The sequence below is a fragment of the Drosophila albomicans genome, chromosome X (assembly GCF_009650485.2).
Source record: "Drosophila albomicans strain 15112-1751.03 chromosome X, ASM965048v2, whole genome shotgun sequence".
Lineage (NCBI taxonomy): Eukaryota > Metazoa > Arthropoda > Insecta > Diptera > Drosophilidae > Drosophila > Drosophila albomicans.
Window position 1 is genome coordinate 21,542,045 of NC_047627.2, and position 18,402 is coordinate 21,560,446.

Consider the following 18,402-nt stretch of genomic DNA (forward strand, 5'->3'; position numbering starts at 1 on the left):
CAAATACAAGTAAAACATACAAATTTGAAAAATACGAAATAATATAATGAATTCATAATGATAAATAAGTCTGTTAAATAAATGCTGTTTCTGTCACATTAATTGCCCAAAAAAATAAATAATTGAAAAATAGTATTTTATTCATTTGTTAACTACTTAACTTTTACGTTCATTCACAATTTTGAAGTGTAACTTACTAATCCATTATCCTTTTTGCCTTCCTCTCTTGCTATCGCTGCAGTGCTGCCCGACTCAACGGCCAGCGATCTGGACCAGCATCTGAGCAGCCTCGTCGGCTCGACCAGTGGCCAGATGTCGCACCACAGTCTGCTCGGCACCAGCGGCCAGACATCGATCACCTCGACGGTGAACGGAGCCTCGACAGGCAGCGGCGCAACCGGAGCTGGCAGTGCAAGCGGAGCGGGCAGCGGTGCGGGTGCGAATTCGATACTGGTGCCGCGATATCACACCAATGCAAGCAACGAGTACAATGTGCACTCCAGCCAGAATGGACCGCGTAGTCTCAGCGATAGCTCGCAGGCCGAGTCGCCTGTGCAGGAGGATCTGCTGTCGACCAACACACCGAACTTGGGCAGTGGCAGTGGTGGCGGTGGTGCTGGCGGTGGCGGTGGCGGTGGTGCCACCAATGGAGGTGCCACAAATGGCGGCAGCGGTGCAACGGGCGCCTCTTCAAGTGGCGGCGGCGGGTCAGCGGGCGCCTCGGCGGGCGCTGGCAATGCAGCGATGTTGGGCGCCAATCAAAACTTTCCCGGCATTGTGAACCAAGCGCAACACGCCTCCGCCTCGGCCTATGGCGGCGGTGTAGGCGTCGGCGTCGGTGTGGGCGTGGGCGTCGGTGTAGGCGGTGGCCATGGCAGCGGCGCTGGCGCCACAGCCGCCGGCTGCAATGGCTCACTCTATCCGGTGCTGCCAGCGAGTCTGCTCTACTCGCAGCTATATACGGCGGCCAATCAATCGGCGCACGGATTTCATTCGCACACGCTGCCGTCGCATGCCTCGCCCAATTCATCGGTGCATGGGGAACTGCAGAGCGTGATGGATCACATTAGCAATGTGGGTGTGCGGCAGCAGCACAACATCATGACTGGTGGGGGGGTGGCGCATCCGGGTGATCTGACGCTGATTGGCAACTGCGGGGCGTCGGTGCGGAATATCGAGGATGGGAACACAAATCGTCAGGTGGCCGCGCTCGCTGCCCATCGCGGCCACCACAATCCAACTGACAATGGGGGCAGCGTGTGGCGGCCATATTGAGGTCAGGTTCTGTGGTGCGGCTCCGCAGTTCTTTAGTGCCATGAGCACGACGAGGGCGTGACAACGGAGAAGCAGCACGGGCAGACACAACAACAACAACAACATGGAAATCTGATTGCCAACGAGGCAGAGTTTGGTGGAGTTGGAGGTGGAGGTGGGGCTTACTAACTGTACATTACTGTATATACACAAATACGATTTTAGCGACTTAAGAGATGCAATTTTTTTGGTCAACAACGTGTTTTTTTTTTTTTTTGTCTCGACGTATGATGAGCATAAAACTTTTTAGTAGAATTTGTTGGGAGTTCTCAAATAACTCAAAACTATATAGTATTTTATTAAACGTACGCGTATAGTCAAATGTTAAGCAAAAAAATTACGAAAATTACCAAGACAGCTAAAAATTGACAGATTTAGCAAATTTTGTGGCACGCAACAAAACTATTTGCTGCGACACAACACTCATAGATATTTTTAACCATACGTAGACAGCATTGGGAACTGCCTTCCAAAAGAGAGTGAGAGGGAGTGAGAGAGAGGGAGAGAGGGAGAGAGGGAGAGAGGGAGAGAGGGAGGAATGGCAGTCCCAGGCCCGCGGTATGCCCGAGCCATAAAACTACAGAAACTAGTCATAAACACTAAAAAAAAAAAATAAAGAAAAGAAAAAGAAACCTACGTAATATGCGCATAGAGTTGTAACGGAAAAATACCAAAAAGCGAAAAAATACTATATATATCTATAATAGAAACGATGACAATTTTTGAAGTTGTTCTTAATGTTTATCAATATCTGATATAGGGGCTATGTTTTCATTTATTACGACAATTATTATAATAATATTGTTTTCTGTATTCTATAAGACTCTTTTTTTTTTGTTTTTTGTTTGACAGTGTATAATACAAAGTTTTAAATGAGTAGGAAAAGAGGGAAGGGGGGAGGGGGGATTGGAAAGAGCCGTTGTATATGAGTTCCTAAGCTGTAATCAATGTTCGTGAATTTGTTTACTGTTCATTTCATGTGCTTCGATATGCATGTATGTATGTACTTCAATTGTGTATAAGTCTGTGCAATGTAAACTGATTACCATTTCAATGTATCTATACTAAGCACACTTTAATATATATACATATATATATATATATATATATATATATATATATATACTTGCAATACACGCACAAACAACAAACACACACACATAAATAATTGTAATAACGTCTTTTTTTTTGTCTAGTACATACAAATTTTAGCAATTAAGCGAATTCCATTTATTGGCTTAAAAGATTCAACATGATAACGATAACAATGATAACGATGATAATGATGTTCGGAGTTCTAGCGAAAGATCATCTGTTTAGCATTGATCTCATAAGATGGTAGAGAATAATCTTGCAAAAAGAGATCGATCCGCTTACATCATTTTCAAATGTCCAGTAGCACACTTTTTTTTAAATAAAAGTTTAACGTAAAGCATAAAATAATACAACATAAAAATATATGAAAAGTAAAAGCAAAAGCTGATCGTAAAATATAATTGATGTATACCAGAAATAAAAACAAAAACGAAAACAAAAACAAAAAACCAAAAACTATGTGTATAAATAGAAAATATGTAAAATCTGCTTGATGAATTTGAATTTTGCATATATGCATAATATTTATATATATCTATATATATATATATCCTAAAATATATATGTATTTATATCATAAATAGTCGTCGCAGCAACTCAACGATTATCGTTCAGTAACATTTCAATGTAATAAAAAATGATGTGTGTAATGCAAAATTTAATTTCAAAACAAATACGAAAAAACAAAAAAGCAAAACAAGAAAACAGATCAACAAAACTTACGACAATTGAATTAAACAATATATTAATAAAAATTATTATGGAAATTACAAAATGCGAGTGTTTTAATCCGACAAAGAGTTAGAGGAGAAGCTGCTAATACAAATGGCTTTTGCTTGGCCGTATTTTTTACGAGACAATCGGGACAACAATTGGTAAAGGTAAAATTATATCGAGAACGTCTAGCTGTGGTTTAGATTGGCGGGCTACGTAATTTTCCGCTCAATTTATTTCACATTGTGGCATCCAATTAAGTTGCAAGAGCCAGCCAGCCAGTTAGCCACCTGCGCGGGCCAGACAATGGCATATGGGATACAACTACGATTGGAAATGGGAATGAGAATGAGAATGGGTCGTCTATCTCTCTTTCTCTCTCTCTACGTTTTGTGCTCTTATTAAGTCCATAAAAATGTGCTCCCTAACGGTAAGGTAAGTTGTTGGAGGCTGAGATGGAGATGGTTGCCTGGGTGGAACTGGGAATAAGTCGAAGCGTAACAAATGAGTCGAGATAAAGCTAAATGGTAACACGTAGTGGCAACTCGTGTGCAGTTAGCTGGGCAAATAACCGCAAAAGGTTTGGGGTAAATGTTTCCGTAGAGAGAGCCCGAATGAGGAAAAGAGGGAGACAGACACTGAAGAGAGAGGGAGAGAGAATGGTGCGGGCATTACTTTATTTCAGTCTGGTGCAACTTTTAATTATTTCACTCGTGCCTACTTAGAAGAATTCTAAAGATGCTTTGCATGGCAAATTAGCAGGAAGCTTGCGCCCCAAAGTATGCAACGGAAACATTCGAATTCCCAAGTGTGAGGCATAAATATGTGTGTGTGTGTGTGTGTGTGCGAGTGTGTTTGTGTGTGAGGGTGAATAATTAAAAATTTCAACCATTACTTGCGTTGCTTGATAAAATTTCAAACAAACACTAACACACACATTCACATGAGCTGCGCATTTTAAGAAGAAGACACTCTAAGGAAATATATGTATATGCGTGTGTGTGTGTGTGTGTGTGTAGCTTAGCTGCATGGAGACTACGAAACCACTTGAGATGCTGTCTGCGAATCCACGAGTGAAGCATTTTTCTCATTTACCCCTTTCTCTCTTGCACTCACTCTCTCTCTCTCTCTCGCACTCTTTTGCTGCCGTGCTTCGCATATTAACACGTTTCATATGAGAGGCGAATGAATCCCTTGGCAACCACACTGTCTGATTGAGTGACTAACTCTGAACTCACATCTTTCATCTCTCATCTACATCGCAACTCAACTCAACTCAACTCAACTCAACTGAACTGAACTGAAGTGAATGGCTTGGCAAGCCGAATGTTTGTATGCTTGTTCTTCATTGTCATACAATAAGATTCATTTGCAATACCCTTTAGTTGCTCCATGGACAGGTATATATAGTCTCTATATGATTATGTTCCAATACACAAAATGATAAAAAAAAAGTAATGATATTTTTAAGAACTCATTTTATTAATCATATTTTTTAATGTATATTTATTAAACAACTTTACTACTTTTATCTATATGAAAGTTTAATCTAGATGTAAATAAACAAAGAAAAGTTAATGTGATTTTTTAACTATTAAATATATGAATATGAATATCTATTATGAATAGTATTAATACCATATTTGTTGTAATTTCAGTTTATGAAATCTAATAAAAGATGATAATAGTTTTGTTGGAAATTGCATACCAAAAGCCACAATAATATGTATGTATATTATATATGATTAATGATATATCGGATCTAATATTGACTTTAAAGTTAAGAGAGTCGGTTCCAGACCATCTGAAGTTAGTTAGTGTTGTGATATGATAGTGAGTATTCAATAATTTATTTGGCTTGTCTGGCTAAATACTTAAATGTATTATAGCTATCTGTTAAAATAAATGTATTGTGTTAAATCAGAAACAGTTGTTAAATTATTTACGAAATATTTACAATGCTTATTGCAACAACATTGAAAAGTAAATTGAAATTCTGAAAGTTTAGTTGAGTGAGAGAAAAAATATAAAAATGATATCTAAGTTATTTTGCCCTGTCGATTGTCAATCATTAATCTTTTTTCCCCAAAATTTCGCATTCATTTATGTGTCATATTCGCCTTGAAATACAAAGCAATTGTAGAGTATTTTCTAGTACATATCCGAAGCTGAACGCAATTGACAAGAGAAGAATATGCACAGATTATTTTGAACTGTTCTTTGAGGCACGTTAATTAAGGTGCTAAGGTGGCAGCATAAATGCCAACTGAGCAGTCGTAAAATGAATGCGAGGTGCACTCAGTCTACAGATTGAAATGAAAATTATAATTAGTAGCAGGTGGATAGAAATGAAATGCAAGGCGGGCAAACATACGACTGTGTAGAATATGTATTTATGATTAAAGAGGCTTGGGAATCATTTTTGGGATCAACCCTCGACAACCGACAACCGACAATCATCTTTTTGACTTGCTTCATTTGTTGCTTTTGCCATTATGCCAAGTGAAACTTTGTGTGTGTGTGTGTCTCAATTATGCAGGTGATGGGTGTGGTGTCTGAGTGTGTTTATAAATTTTATTATCATACCAATTAAAGCCACTCACATGTATCTTTTGACGGGGAAAAAAGAGCTTGACGCTCTTAATTAGCAAGCAGCTTCTTCCCTTTTCGAGTAAAAGGGGTGAAAAACAAACTTTTTAATTATGTGCTAATATATTTAACTTGTTTATGCAGCAAACCAACAAAAGCCATATAAATATCCATATCCATAACCATCTCCGCCTTCAGCTGGCTCGCTTTCAAGCTGACTAACTGACTGGCAAACAACAACAATCGTCACAAAAATGCAAAATGAAAACAACTACAACAAGGTCAGAAAAATTTAAAAAAAAAAAGGAAAAAATTACACAGCAATAACAACAACAAGAACACAACAGCCGCAAACCACAAAAACAACAAACAACGAAAGCAAAAACAACAACGAGACAAATAACAATGGCAAAGAAAGAAGTGCTCCCCAATTGGCGTTGATGCAGGTGAATGGCCAACAAAATATTGCAGTGATTTTGGTCGGCGGCACAAATTATGCGGCTCTCCTCCTCCTCCTTCTCTTTTCCTGGCGTCGCGAAGTTTCTGCATTTGGAAATCTGTTGGCGTTACTCGCAACGCGCAAATATTTAACGGCTGCTCCATTTTTGCACCTCACCACACACACACACACACACACACACACACACTCATAGACACTCAAATGCCCAATGCGTTGGCTAAAAGGTATGAAAACATTCTTCGCAGCGGTTTTCATTGTTTATTCTACATTTCCCCGTTTTCGTTTGGCTGCCGTTGCATTTTTGGCATTCGTCCTTTGACAGCAATCGCAGTTCACAGTTCACAGACTTCAGGTGCAAGCCAAGAGAGAGACAGAGAGAGAGAGAGAGAGAAAGAGTACGAGAGAAAATGCAGTACGTGCAAATTGTTCACAAAGTTCGAACTGTGTGCATTATTTGTAGCCTCATTTTTTTTTTGTTTGGGCTTTTGACCGTTTGCCTTTTTACCTACTGCAGTCGGCATTTTTACATTTTTTCCTCTTTTTTTTTGGTTAAACTGAAATGCCGAACTGTAATGCACACTTGCTTTAAGAGACTATATAAAAAGCTTGCATTGCACTTAACGGCCACAATATGCTTTGCAACAAAATTCATTTAACTGCACATCTTTTTCGTTACTAAAACTAATTAAAAATTAAAAGATAAACAGAGATAAATGCTGTCACTAAAACTTTGTTAAGTGGTAAATATTTGCTTAAGCTGTTTAGGCCGTTAAACGATATATTAATGAGGAGAGTCATAATTGCATTTGCATTTTACATTGTTGCATCGCATACAACAAGCATAACAAAAAGAACTTATGTCCAAATATATTTGCTTAGTGGCAAATATTGGTTTTACCTGTTGAGGCTGTTAAACGAGATATATATAGATGTGGATGGTCTGAAATGCATTTTTAAATCAGCACAGTTTTTTATCACATACTGCAAACTTCAGAAAAAGAGCACAGAAAAATGTTGTCAAGATATATCTGCTTAATTCCAAAACTTTGTACATTTCCAGTTGAGGCCGTTAAACAAGATATAGAAGTGGAAAATTTTAATGCATTTTAAAAGCAGCACATTTTTTTCACATACTGCAAACTTAAAAAAAAAACAATAACATAGAACATGTTTCCGACTAATGTCGATTGTTGGTCTTTTTCAGTTGAGGCCGTTAAGTGAGATATGAATGTGGATGGTCTGAACTGCATTTTTAGCAGCACACTTTTTTATCACACACTGCAATATTCAAAAATAAGAGCACAGAAAAATTTTGTCAAGATATTTCTGCTTAATTCCAAAACTTTGTACTTTTACAGTTGAGGCCGTTAAACGAGATATAGAAGTGGAAAATTTTAATGCATTTTAAAAACAGCACAGTTTTTTTTTCACATATTGCAAACTTAAAAAAGAAAACAATAACATAGAACATGTTTCCGACGAATGTCGAATTTTGATCTTTTTCAGTTGAGGCCGTTAAGTGAGATATGAATGTGGATAGTGTTAAATGCATTTGAATATCATAAGCAACTTCATCAACTGGACGCTGCCATTGTTTATTTGAGCCAACGCCCCAAACTACATAACTGGCAATTTATTGAAGCCACTTTTGTGTCCCATGTTGGCACTGCAGCATCAGCATGACGGCAGCTCAATGGGAAAGGGTAAAGAAGAAAGAGAGAGAGGGGAGAGGACGAGGGACAGACCGCGTGTGTGTCTGCGTAAAACTGTCAGACAAATCAAACTGAACTCTCAACGATTGGAGCACGTTTTCAATATGGTTTGTTAGTGTGGCCACCACTGAGGCTGATGACTGCCAGCAGCCGAATATCGAGCAAGGATTATGGGTGAGAATCGTTGAGTTAGTTGCCAGGGGGGAGGGACACTGTGGAGTGGACAGTTTTTGTTTGTGGGGGATATCGGGTGTCACCTTTTTTGAAGGGCTCTCTTGGTTCGGTTTTTGGTTGGTTTTTCGAGCATGGCCCGAAATGCCGAATATTGATTTGAATCAATTAATTCGTGCGGTTGTCGCTGGAATTACTCCCTCGAATCTAATTAATTTTAATGCACGACTACATGCACAAATCACACACATGAATACACCCACACATACACGCTCATGCACATGCACATGCACACATGGACAGTGTCGACATTTTGGCAACATTTTGCGTTAGTTTGCAACGCACGAAAATTTATATTGAAGTCGAATTATGCAATTTGCTACTAAATTGATTGCATTTGCACAGCTGCATGTTTGTTTGACAAAGATAGCTTCTCTGTCTCTTCTCTCGAAGAAAGAAAGAGACGCAAGCACGCCTGACAGCCACAAAAAGAGACGGAAAGATAGCTCTATACATAGTGTGAGAGAGAGAGAGTCCGGCACTAACTATGTGAGCCTGATTGAATTATCTTTCAATGCATGCTCATTATGTAGAATTCTGGCTTCCATAATTGTTTTTAGAGAGCGGGAAGTGTGCTGCTTGTTGCTGCCACCGTTTCTATTGCTGTTGCTGTTGCAGTTGCAGTTGCAACCACACTTTCTGGCATGGTTTAACAATCTTCAAATCAGCATCAATTATTATTGCAATTACTTATTTCATTTCCCACTTTTTCTATGTCAAAATAGTTACTTCATTATTAATAAACCGGTGAATTTTCAATATATTTTAATTACGCATTAACAGCTTCAAATTTCAGTCTCAATTTCAGGCAAGAACTTTGATGCATCTAATATTGACTTCTTTTGAATTTCTAAATAATTGTTGTATACTTGAAGTGAGTTGTTTTGCTAAATTAATTCAAAACTGTCTTTCATTGCATTCTTGAGCTTATACTTAACTTAACTTTTTCGTGCAATTCATTTCTTTATTCGTAGTGATATTTCTTCGACATTTTCGAAGAATTGCTCAAGCTCTGAAATACTCAAACTGAATGAGCATAAAATATACAAATATATTATTTGTATTATTGTTTGCAATAACGAATACAATTCCTTCAGTCGACAAAAGCCTTCAGTCTAAAGACAAAATATTTCAATTTGTAGCTCACATTTATTGCAGAGAATGTTTCTGCAATTAGCACATTTTCTTTGTTAAGCAACTTTCGACTTAATGCAAACAAAATATGTCTTAATAATAATTATTATAAGTACTAAATAGTGACAATTTCAATAGCAACTAAATTATTTAAAATATAGGAGATAATGTGTAAATTTCAATTAATAATTTTATTGTTTAGGCAACTTTAAATATATGTAAATGTTTTATAGTTTTTGATCCTTTTTATTTCAAGACATTCAAAATAAATTAATTATTAATTATTAAACTTTAAATTATATTTTCAACAATTTTTGTATTCCTTGTAAATCATTTACATTCATATATTCACTATAAATTAAGTATTAAAAGCAAATATGGAAAAAATTTAATGAAATTAAAATTTCCATCATTTCTTTCTTTTCCTATCAATCCTTTTGAATTTGATATAGTAAAGAATAAGGAAAAGTAAATATATGAAACAACTAAATTATTATTCAAATTTTGTTGTTTTTAAGCTGTCTCAAAATTGAAAGTTTTATTTTATTTATTGTGAATTTACAAGCAATTTTAATTTCAAGATATTGTCTTGTTACTTTAAAAGAGCGGCACAATTTGAAATGCATTTTCTTTTTTATTTATTATATTTTTAACTTAGAAATTTTTTGAATTTATTTATTATATTTTTGACATAGCTAATACAAATATAATAAATAAATATAAATAGTACAATTGAAATAATGCAACTCTTTTAAAGTATCTGTTCATTTGAATATTTAAGCAAATATGCCAAATGCAAAAGTGAATATTGATGAGTGTGTGTGTGTGTTAGTGTGTGATTGTTTGTATGTATGTACATACTCGTATGTATGTATGTAAACATGTGGTATGATTTGTGCGTGCATTATTTTCAATTGGCTGCTAAAAACACATTTCATATTTAATAAAACGCGTTTGCATTCGACATTATTATTATTATATTCATTATATTTATAAATATTTATACTAAGCATATTTCTATTATTTTGGGTCGAAAACATTCAGGCATTTACACATTCAAAGCGCTGACCACTCCAGCCAAGCGCACATAAAGCGAAGCTCGTTTCATTTACCACACAAAAGGTTAACCTACACATCTACACACCACACACACACACACACTCGTACACACTCGCCGTATGCATGAACATTTAGGAGAGGGGGGGGCAAAACAAATATTGTTTTGGCCATGTTTTTGGCAGCTGGCAGCAAAAATGATTTTGATTTTTGGCAATTGCGAAATAAATGCGATCATTTTAAAACAAAATGGCAACAACAATGTGTTTGAGTGTACGTCTGTGTGTGTGTACAAGTGTGTGTGCTTGTGTGTGAAAGAGAAAAATTGTATATATGATATGATTTGAATACATTTTGGGGACCCGGGCAGAATGATTTGAAATCGTTTTGCGGTTTTTACGAGTTGCAAATCATTTTAATTAAAATATCAAAATTAGAAAATGGAAAATGATTACATTATTCATTAGTTTTCATTACGCATGTTTATTTATTAGCAAACATTTGTGGCTCGTTGCACTTTTCGATGCGCGATGCGCGCAAAAATAGCAAACAGCATGCCTGGCGCCATCTAGCGGCGGCCGCTACACAAACCACTAATGCAAACCGAACCAAAAAAAAAAAAAAAAATATATATATAGAGAAAAAAAAGAAAGAAAGAGGAAACCCAAAAGCGAACAAAACCTATTTACATTTTTCATAAGCAGCCGCTGCCGACGCCAAAAAAAAGCTCACAACAAAGTTTTCTTAACTTTTGCCTTTCCCCCGAAAAAGAATTGCATTGAAGAAACTTGGGGTTGTGCCCCCCATTGGTGCTGTTCTATGGTCTCATGGTCTCATGGTCTCGTCTTATTGCCCGGCGTCTGCGCACACCAAAATCCACTTAACTTAGACATTCACCCCCTTTGTGGATGGTGCCCAAGGGCCGACGACGTCTTCGTCTTCGACTTGAAGCTCAAGACCAAGACCAAGACCAAGACCGGGTCCAAGACGTTTTCTTGGGCCAAGGCATAAACTTTTACGAGTTTGGCGGAAATTTTTTTTCCTTCGTCATTGCTTTTTTCTGAATCTGTTGCCGCCGAAAGTCCATAGATGGCGCCAGCGCAAAAGCTTTTCTAATGCACCTTATTATTAACGTATTATAATCGTTTCTTTTGCATTTACTTTAGATTTTTGTTCGAATGCATATAAATATGATTTGGCAATTGCTCGTCAATAGCCTGACACTGACACAGGCGCACACACATGCACACACACACACACACACATTCGTATAGGCAGATTTTAAGGGTAAGTCGTCGTCGTCGCTCTCTATTCGAGCGTAAGGCATTTCGACCAATTATAAGTTGTGGTTAACCGCAACATTTATTCAAGAAAATGTTCGGCTTATGCCTTGTGTGTGCGAGCGAACACGCAATAGTCCTATACTCGTAGGCGGTGTGTCTGTGTGTAAGTGCGTTTGAGTGTGCTGGATATAGGAAATGGTTGGATGATGGGTGTGAAACTGGAACTGAAACTGAAACTGAAACAAGGAAATGCGATTGGAAGACTTCAAATCGAAACTCCATTGCAAATCGTTTTTTTTTTCTTAGGGTTTGAGATTTTTGGTTTTACTCAAAGATTTTCATAATTAATTTCTGATATAATTTCGTTTATTTTTAAGCTAAAACTTTTGAACTATCCTTATGATATATATATTTTTGGGTAACTTTATTTATACCATATATATTTTTTTTTTAAGTATATTTTTTAACATAATTTATCCCATTTTTATTTGTAGGTAACTATGTACATAGTTATAAACACATTTAACAGAAGAACAAAAATATAATGCAAACTATACTTGAGTATATTTTGTATATCTCTCTTTACAACCTTAACTTTGAGTGTTAGAATAGATTTCCTTAACTAAAATATATTAAATGAACCAACATTAATTATCTTCATTGCAATATTTATATTTCACTTTTCTAATTATTTAATATAATATATTTAATATATATATGTATATATATCTATAATTATTTTTTTCTGTTTACTTTTATGTGCGACACTTAAGCCAGAAAAATATGCGATTAAGCGATGGTTGCTCTTAAATATTATTCGACAGTTAAGTGTAAATTATTTAACATGTATATTTTCTATTAAGGATTATAGGAAAACGTTTCTAGGTATATAAACTTATTTCTATTTTCTTTAAACATTAAAAAAAATCCTATTGCAATCGGATCTCAGATACTTTGGATAACAATCTGAAATGTTAAATACTTTATGATATAAGTCCTTCGATATATATTTTAATTTTTCTGTATATTTTTAGTATATTTCCAGAATATGGTTTTATTGGAGATGTGTAGCAGGTATTTCACAGTCGAGAACTATCAATAATATCTTTCTTACTTATTCCCTTCATGTAAATTGTAAGTTGCAATAAAAATATAAATATTTATATTATATATATTTTTAATTTTTATTAATTATTACTTTTTATGTATTTTAAAGGTTAATAACATCTTTCTTTTCTTTTTCAATATTTTTTCAAATTCTTGCACATTATTTATAATCGTTTTCACCTTTCTTAATTTACAATTTTTGTACATTTTCAATTTTGATTGCACGTTGCAACATGTATATTTTACTTATTCATAAGATTATAGAATTTTCATCATAAGAAAAATGTTCAACTTAAGCTAATTAAAATATTTGTTGTATATATTAAGCATATTAAGAATATTTGTGTTTATCATTAACATATTTCAGTGAAAGTATTTACTTGCAATCTCTTTATTTTTCTTATATACACTTTTAATTATTATTTTCATACTATTCATGATGATTCTTTTGCTTAAATAAATTAACATTTTTTTACATCATTAATTTATTTGAATGCACGTAATGCAGCGTAATCCTTGTGTATTGTCTAATGAATCTAACGCCTTGTCCCTGACCCTTGACTGTTCCTTAACTGAGCTCAAGAGCTGCTCTTGCTTGACTCGTCCTCGCCAGCTGTAAAATTAATAGTTTGCCAAGCTAAAACGAATCGCCTTTCAAGTCGCTAACCGCCGACAATATGTTGGCAAAGAACGTACACTACACTATATAAATGAATATATATACAAACATACATGTAAGGGAAAAGGATTTAGCTGCTCGGCTTGGAAGAGCATCGCAACCACATGACTCTGCTTTACTTCAGAGGCGACGCTGCGATATTAGTTTAACGCCAAATCCATTAAAAATCCATACTAATGTGTGTCGGGGCAGCTAAGGCAGCGCATGCCACAACGCATAATGAGTGACGTGTGAGGGCGCAAGCATGGGCGTGGCATGGGAGAGACGTTGTGAAGGTTTTACATATCGTAGCTGTTTGGAATTGGGTGGATATTTTGCTGGCTGACAGCTTAAAATAAGATACCGCATACACTTTGTGAGCTGTCTTTACACTTTTCCACTTTACCTTTTGGCTTAAGTGCGACGACGACGACGACGCCATTTTTCAGAGTACCCACAAAAGTGGGTGGCCGCGGGCGGATGGCGGGTGGCGGGTGATCTGATGGCACGTTGCTGGTGGCTGCAACACTAATGAAACTACGAGATTGCGAGACCATAAAGCTGAAAGCAGCTTAAAGTTCTGACAGAATGCCACACTGACAATCTCTTCCTCCTTCTCTCTCTCTCTCCCTCTCGCTTTTATTGTCTATCTTGCTCTGCCATCAAGTGGCTTTTTCTCAACATTCCCTCGCCACAACACCCCCGTGCTCCCCTCCGCCAAGTAACATCCGCCGTTTTTATTGATTTTATGAAATTTTTATTAATAAACATTCGTGAAATATGCGGGTCCAGAAAATTGAAACACTGCGGAATTTTTAATAGAACCAAAAGCCGGGCTACATAAAAAAAGAAGAAAAACCAAAAAAGAAAAGAACAAAACAAAAAAAATGGAGCGGAAAGAACAAATTTGGAGAAAAGCGTGGAACAAATCAGCGCAATCAAATGCCCTAGTTGTAATAGCAGCAGACGGAACGCAATCATAATGAAGATGAAGAGCGAAATAATGACGAGAAGCGTGATGATGTTGTTGTTGATGCTGATGCTGAATTAAAAAAAAAAAGCTAGATGGACTGAGGGCAAAAGATGCGAAATGCGGCAGCAATTAAAATGGCGCTTGCCTCGTCAGCCAAAAGACTTCAAAAAATGCCAGAAAGTTCAAATACTAATGAATTATCCTTTATTAGGATAATGTATGATGTGGTTCAGAGTTTTGCCTCTTCACGCAACGCAAAAGTTGTTGAAAAAGGTTTCAGCGCGCTGAGCATGTTTACTCTGCCGCCAAACAAAAACGGGGCAACAAAGTTTCATCAAGCATCAAGAGTGAATCGAGTCCAGATTTTCCAGATTCGCTGCGAGCACAATAAGTGTGTTCAAATTTCGTTGTGGCCCTGGCAAAGTGGCGACTTCTTCACTTTGTTTTGTAATGGAGCCGGGTCTGTGGGCTTATCTTGTTGCCAGTTGATAGAGGGCGATGCGAGGGTTACGGGAAGGGGGTAGGGGGTAGGGAAAAGGAAACTGCGGCTAGAATGCTGTTGGCAATTTATGAAAAGAGCCAAATTAATCAGACTAATAACGAAAACACGCCGACGAAAAGGCGGCTGGGCAAAAAAGAAATGGTCAGAAAAGGGGGGAGAAAGTTCGTATATACTTATGTAGATATATATGTATATTTGTGTATATAGCGTCCTCTGGCACAAGACGTAATCGTTGTTTTGGGTGGGCAACAACAAACAAGCTGCGAAAACTTATGCAAAGTTTTCTTAATGAAAAGATTTACGATGGCAATACTCAAAATTAGCAAAAACTGAGGTTGTGGTAAGCAATAGGCGCTTGGGCTTGGGCTCATTCTACTGGACAGCCACTTGGCAAATGGATAGCCGCCAGGGAGGGGTAAAGGGGGGGCTGGGGACTGGGGATACCTATAAACTTTTTACAGTCGCCGTCGTTGCCGCCGGTGGTTGAAATAACAAAGTTTTTGGAGCACATTTTGCAGAGCTTGTTGCTTGCTTTTTTTTCCTGATTTCTCATTTTTTGTTTTTGCAAAATTTTGCCAGGCAGGGAGCTGGCCAACTGACCAGGGCTGCATTCATTTTTGCGGTCTGCTTTAGGCATTCAACAGAGCGCACTCGGCACACAGTCTTTATCTTTATCTCGCTCTTTGTTTGCATCTGTCTCTCGTTGACTCACTCGAACCCAATTAGTAATCGCAAATTCCAATTTGCGGCTCTCTGGCTAAACAAAAATAATGCTCAGCCAAATGAAATATCGAGAGATTCATAGAAATTAAATTAATAAACTGTGTGCGCTGCCATGACAACTCAACTCAACTCAACTCAACTCGACTCGACTCCACTTGAATGTCGACTGTCGCCAGAGCACAACATAAACTCAACAAGGCTCACAAACTTAACAATCGAATCCACAAACTGAGAGAACTGAACATCGAAGACATGTGACACTGAATGATGCATTGTCCAGAACATCTCAGCGTAGATTATTAAAATAATTCGCATGACATGCAGACCCCAAATAATTCTCCTTATTGGTGGCTATCAATACAATACATGTATCAATCACCGATACACTGAGCGAAATTGACCAATCAATTTAGTTTGCACAAAATATTTATGTTATACTTTACATATTATTCAATTTTGTGCATAATTCTAGAACAAGATTAAATCCAATAATAAAAACAATTCGTTAACTGAAAATAAAAAGCATTAACTCTTTATTTTTTATTTTTCTTTGTTGCTAATTGATTTTTAACAGTTGTTTAAAAAAAAAACAAATAAATCGTCCGACAAAGTAGATTATCATTTTGGTTGAATATCAGAAATCTTCAAATCTTGGCAGAAGTAAACTAAACTGAATGTTACTTCGTAATCCTGCCAAGTTATGGCTACAACTTAAACAAATATTTGAATACACGCAGCCTCAAAGTATGCAGCACAAATTTTCATTTACTGCATATCATTTAGTTAATTTCAAATTGATGTAGAGCTTCTATATCCTTGTGCATTTTAACGGGACTTGTTACATTCGACTATTTGGATCGAAAACTATCGATTGAGATTAAATAGTATGATGTCATCTAAGAATCCGACACTTGTAAATTTTTGACTACAAGCCCAACAAAAAATCGCTAAAAGTTAAAAATACTGAATATCTCGAAAAGTACCAGGACGATTTGAATGTCCTTTCACCAGTCGATAGTCATAATAAATAGAAGTTGTTTACCGCCAATATCATCTTGATCCTTGCAAGGACTTTAGATATATAAGTAATTTTGTGCATAGGAAAAATTCTTTTTATTTTCGACGCTTGAAGGACTTTAAAGGATATTGTTGCACATTCTGTATCCTTGTATCAGTATCTATCGATTTGCCAAAGGATATCCAAATCGTACTTAAAATGGCCAAGTTACAGCGAAAAATTTGAATTAAGGACAATTTTGCATGCCACCCCCTTTTAGAATTTTTCAAATATTTTCGATAATTTTTTTGGTTGAATTTTGGAAATCCTTGAATGTAAATCGATAGTTCCGATATATGTGATCACAAAAAGGCAGGTCCTTTCGAAATCCTTCGATATACTGCCGAGTTACAGCTATTATCAGGACTAAAATTTACTTTAACGCATCCTCAAAGTATGCTACAAAATATTTAAAAATTTAAATTTAGCGCTTAAAGTCCGCTGCATACACTTAAATTTTTTGTTGCATACTTTGAGGCTGCAATAATTGAAATCTTCATTTGCTTGCTGTTCATTTATGTTCGCCTGGTATTTGGCTTGGCACTTTTAAGTTTACTGTGTCTTGAAGCTCACTCATTCGATTGATAAGGCTTGGCTAACTAAGAAAGATAAAACACGATTTCAATGTTCTTTCATGCGAAAGTTGTTTGCAACCTTTTGATTTTTTATTTTTCCTTTAAATAAGTATTAAGTAAAAAACCTGTACAACTTAATAAGTTCTACCTTTCGATAACTTTGTTTCATTTCGAACTTTTTGTATATAATTTTATCTCAACTGCCATTTTGTTCTAGCAAGGGAGCTGGCAACAAGAAGATTTAAATGGACATCAGCTAAATTGTTTCAGGTCAATAATTAACAATAATCAATAATAATAATTTGTGCAAGTTTTCAAGGGTATTCTGAACTGTTGCATTCTTCCTGCCGACTTCGAGTGTTGTTTAAGTGGAAATTATGGAACTTAAAGTTAGCAAACTTATTTTCACAATATTTCAGCAGAAAATTCAATTGATTTTTTTCTTTTTTAAATCGATGCTGTGCAATGCCGCAAATGCTGCTTGCCTTTTGCACAATCGGAGACAGCAACAACGTAAACATACATATATACAAATACATACATACCGCTGTATGGAAAAAAAGGGTTAAAACAATAGAAAATATTGCCAACGTGAAACTCGAGAAGGATGTTGAGGAGTTGGAGTCGCAGCAAAACAATTCTTTATGTGTAGTACGCTTTTAACGGACCTTTCAGCTGTTGTACAACACACACACACACACACACATACATATACTATGCTGCCTTTGAAAGGACCCAAACCGAAGCTGCCTCTGTCCTTTCGCTTGTTCTCAGTTCTTGTGTAAGCCAAATCATTATTACAACAACAATGAACGCAAAGCGTACTTTGCTCCGCTTCTATTTCTGCTTCAATTTCTGCTTCTGCTTCTGTTCTCTTCTGTTTCTCTGTTTTTACTTCTGGTTCTGGTTCAGTTTCAGCTGCTGTTTCTGTTTCTGTTACTGTGCCGTAAGCCGTTCGCCCCATTTGCTCGACATTTTTCCAAACCGAAGTCAACCACCCGATCTGCAGCCGGAGCCAGTGCGGACATCAAATCCTTTCGTTCATAAATCAAGTCTTTGGTTTAATTAAATCTTGTGTTGGCGGTAAAAACGCTGAAAGAAAGAAAACACACACAAAAACAACAACGTTCGAATATCTGTCACAAGAATGTGTTTGAGCCAAGAGATGCCCTCGACGATATGTAAAATATAAAATAATAAATCAATAAATATATATGTA

At 36.5% G+C, this 18,402-nt stretch overlaps 1 protein-coding gene across 4 annotated transcripts in view; it reads left to right on the top strand.

Moving 5' to 3' along the window:
- The window catches only part of LOC117577093 (runt-related transcription factor 1), a 55,737-nt gene extending 53,766 nt beyond the window's left edge, over positions 1–1,971 (top strand). For all 4 annotated transcript variants that reach the window (XM_052004279.1, XM_034262198.2, XM_052004280.1 and 1 more), the window contains exon 6: positions 242–1,971. In XM_052004279.1, the coding sequence (XP_051860239.1) occupies positions 242–1,275 (1,034 nt within the window). In that variant the 3' untranslated portion in view covers positions 1,276–1,971. The remainder of the gene's footprint in view (positions 1–241) is intronic.
- Positions 1,972–18,402: the final 16,431 nt, after the last annotated feature.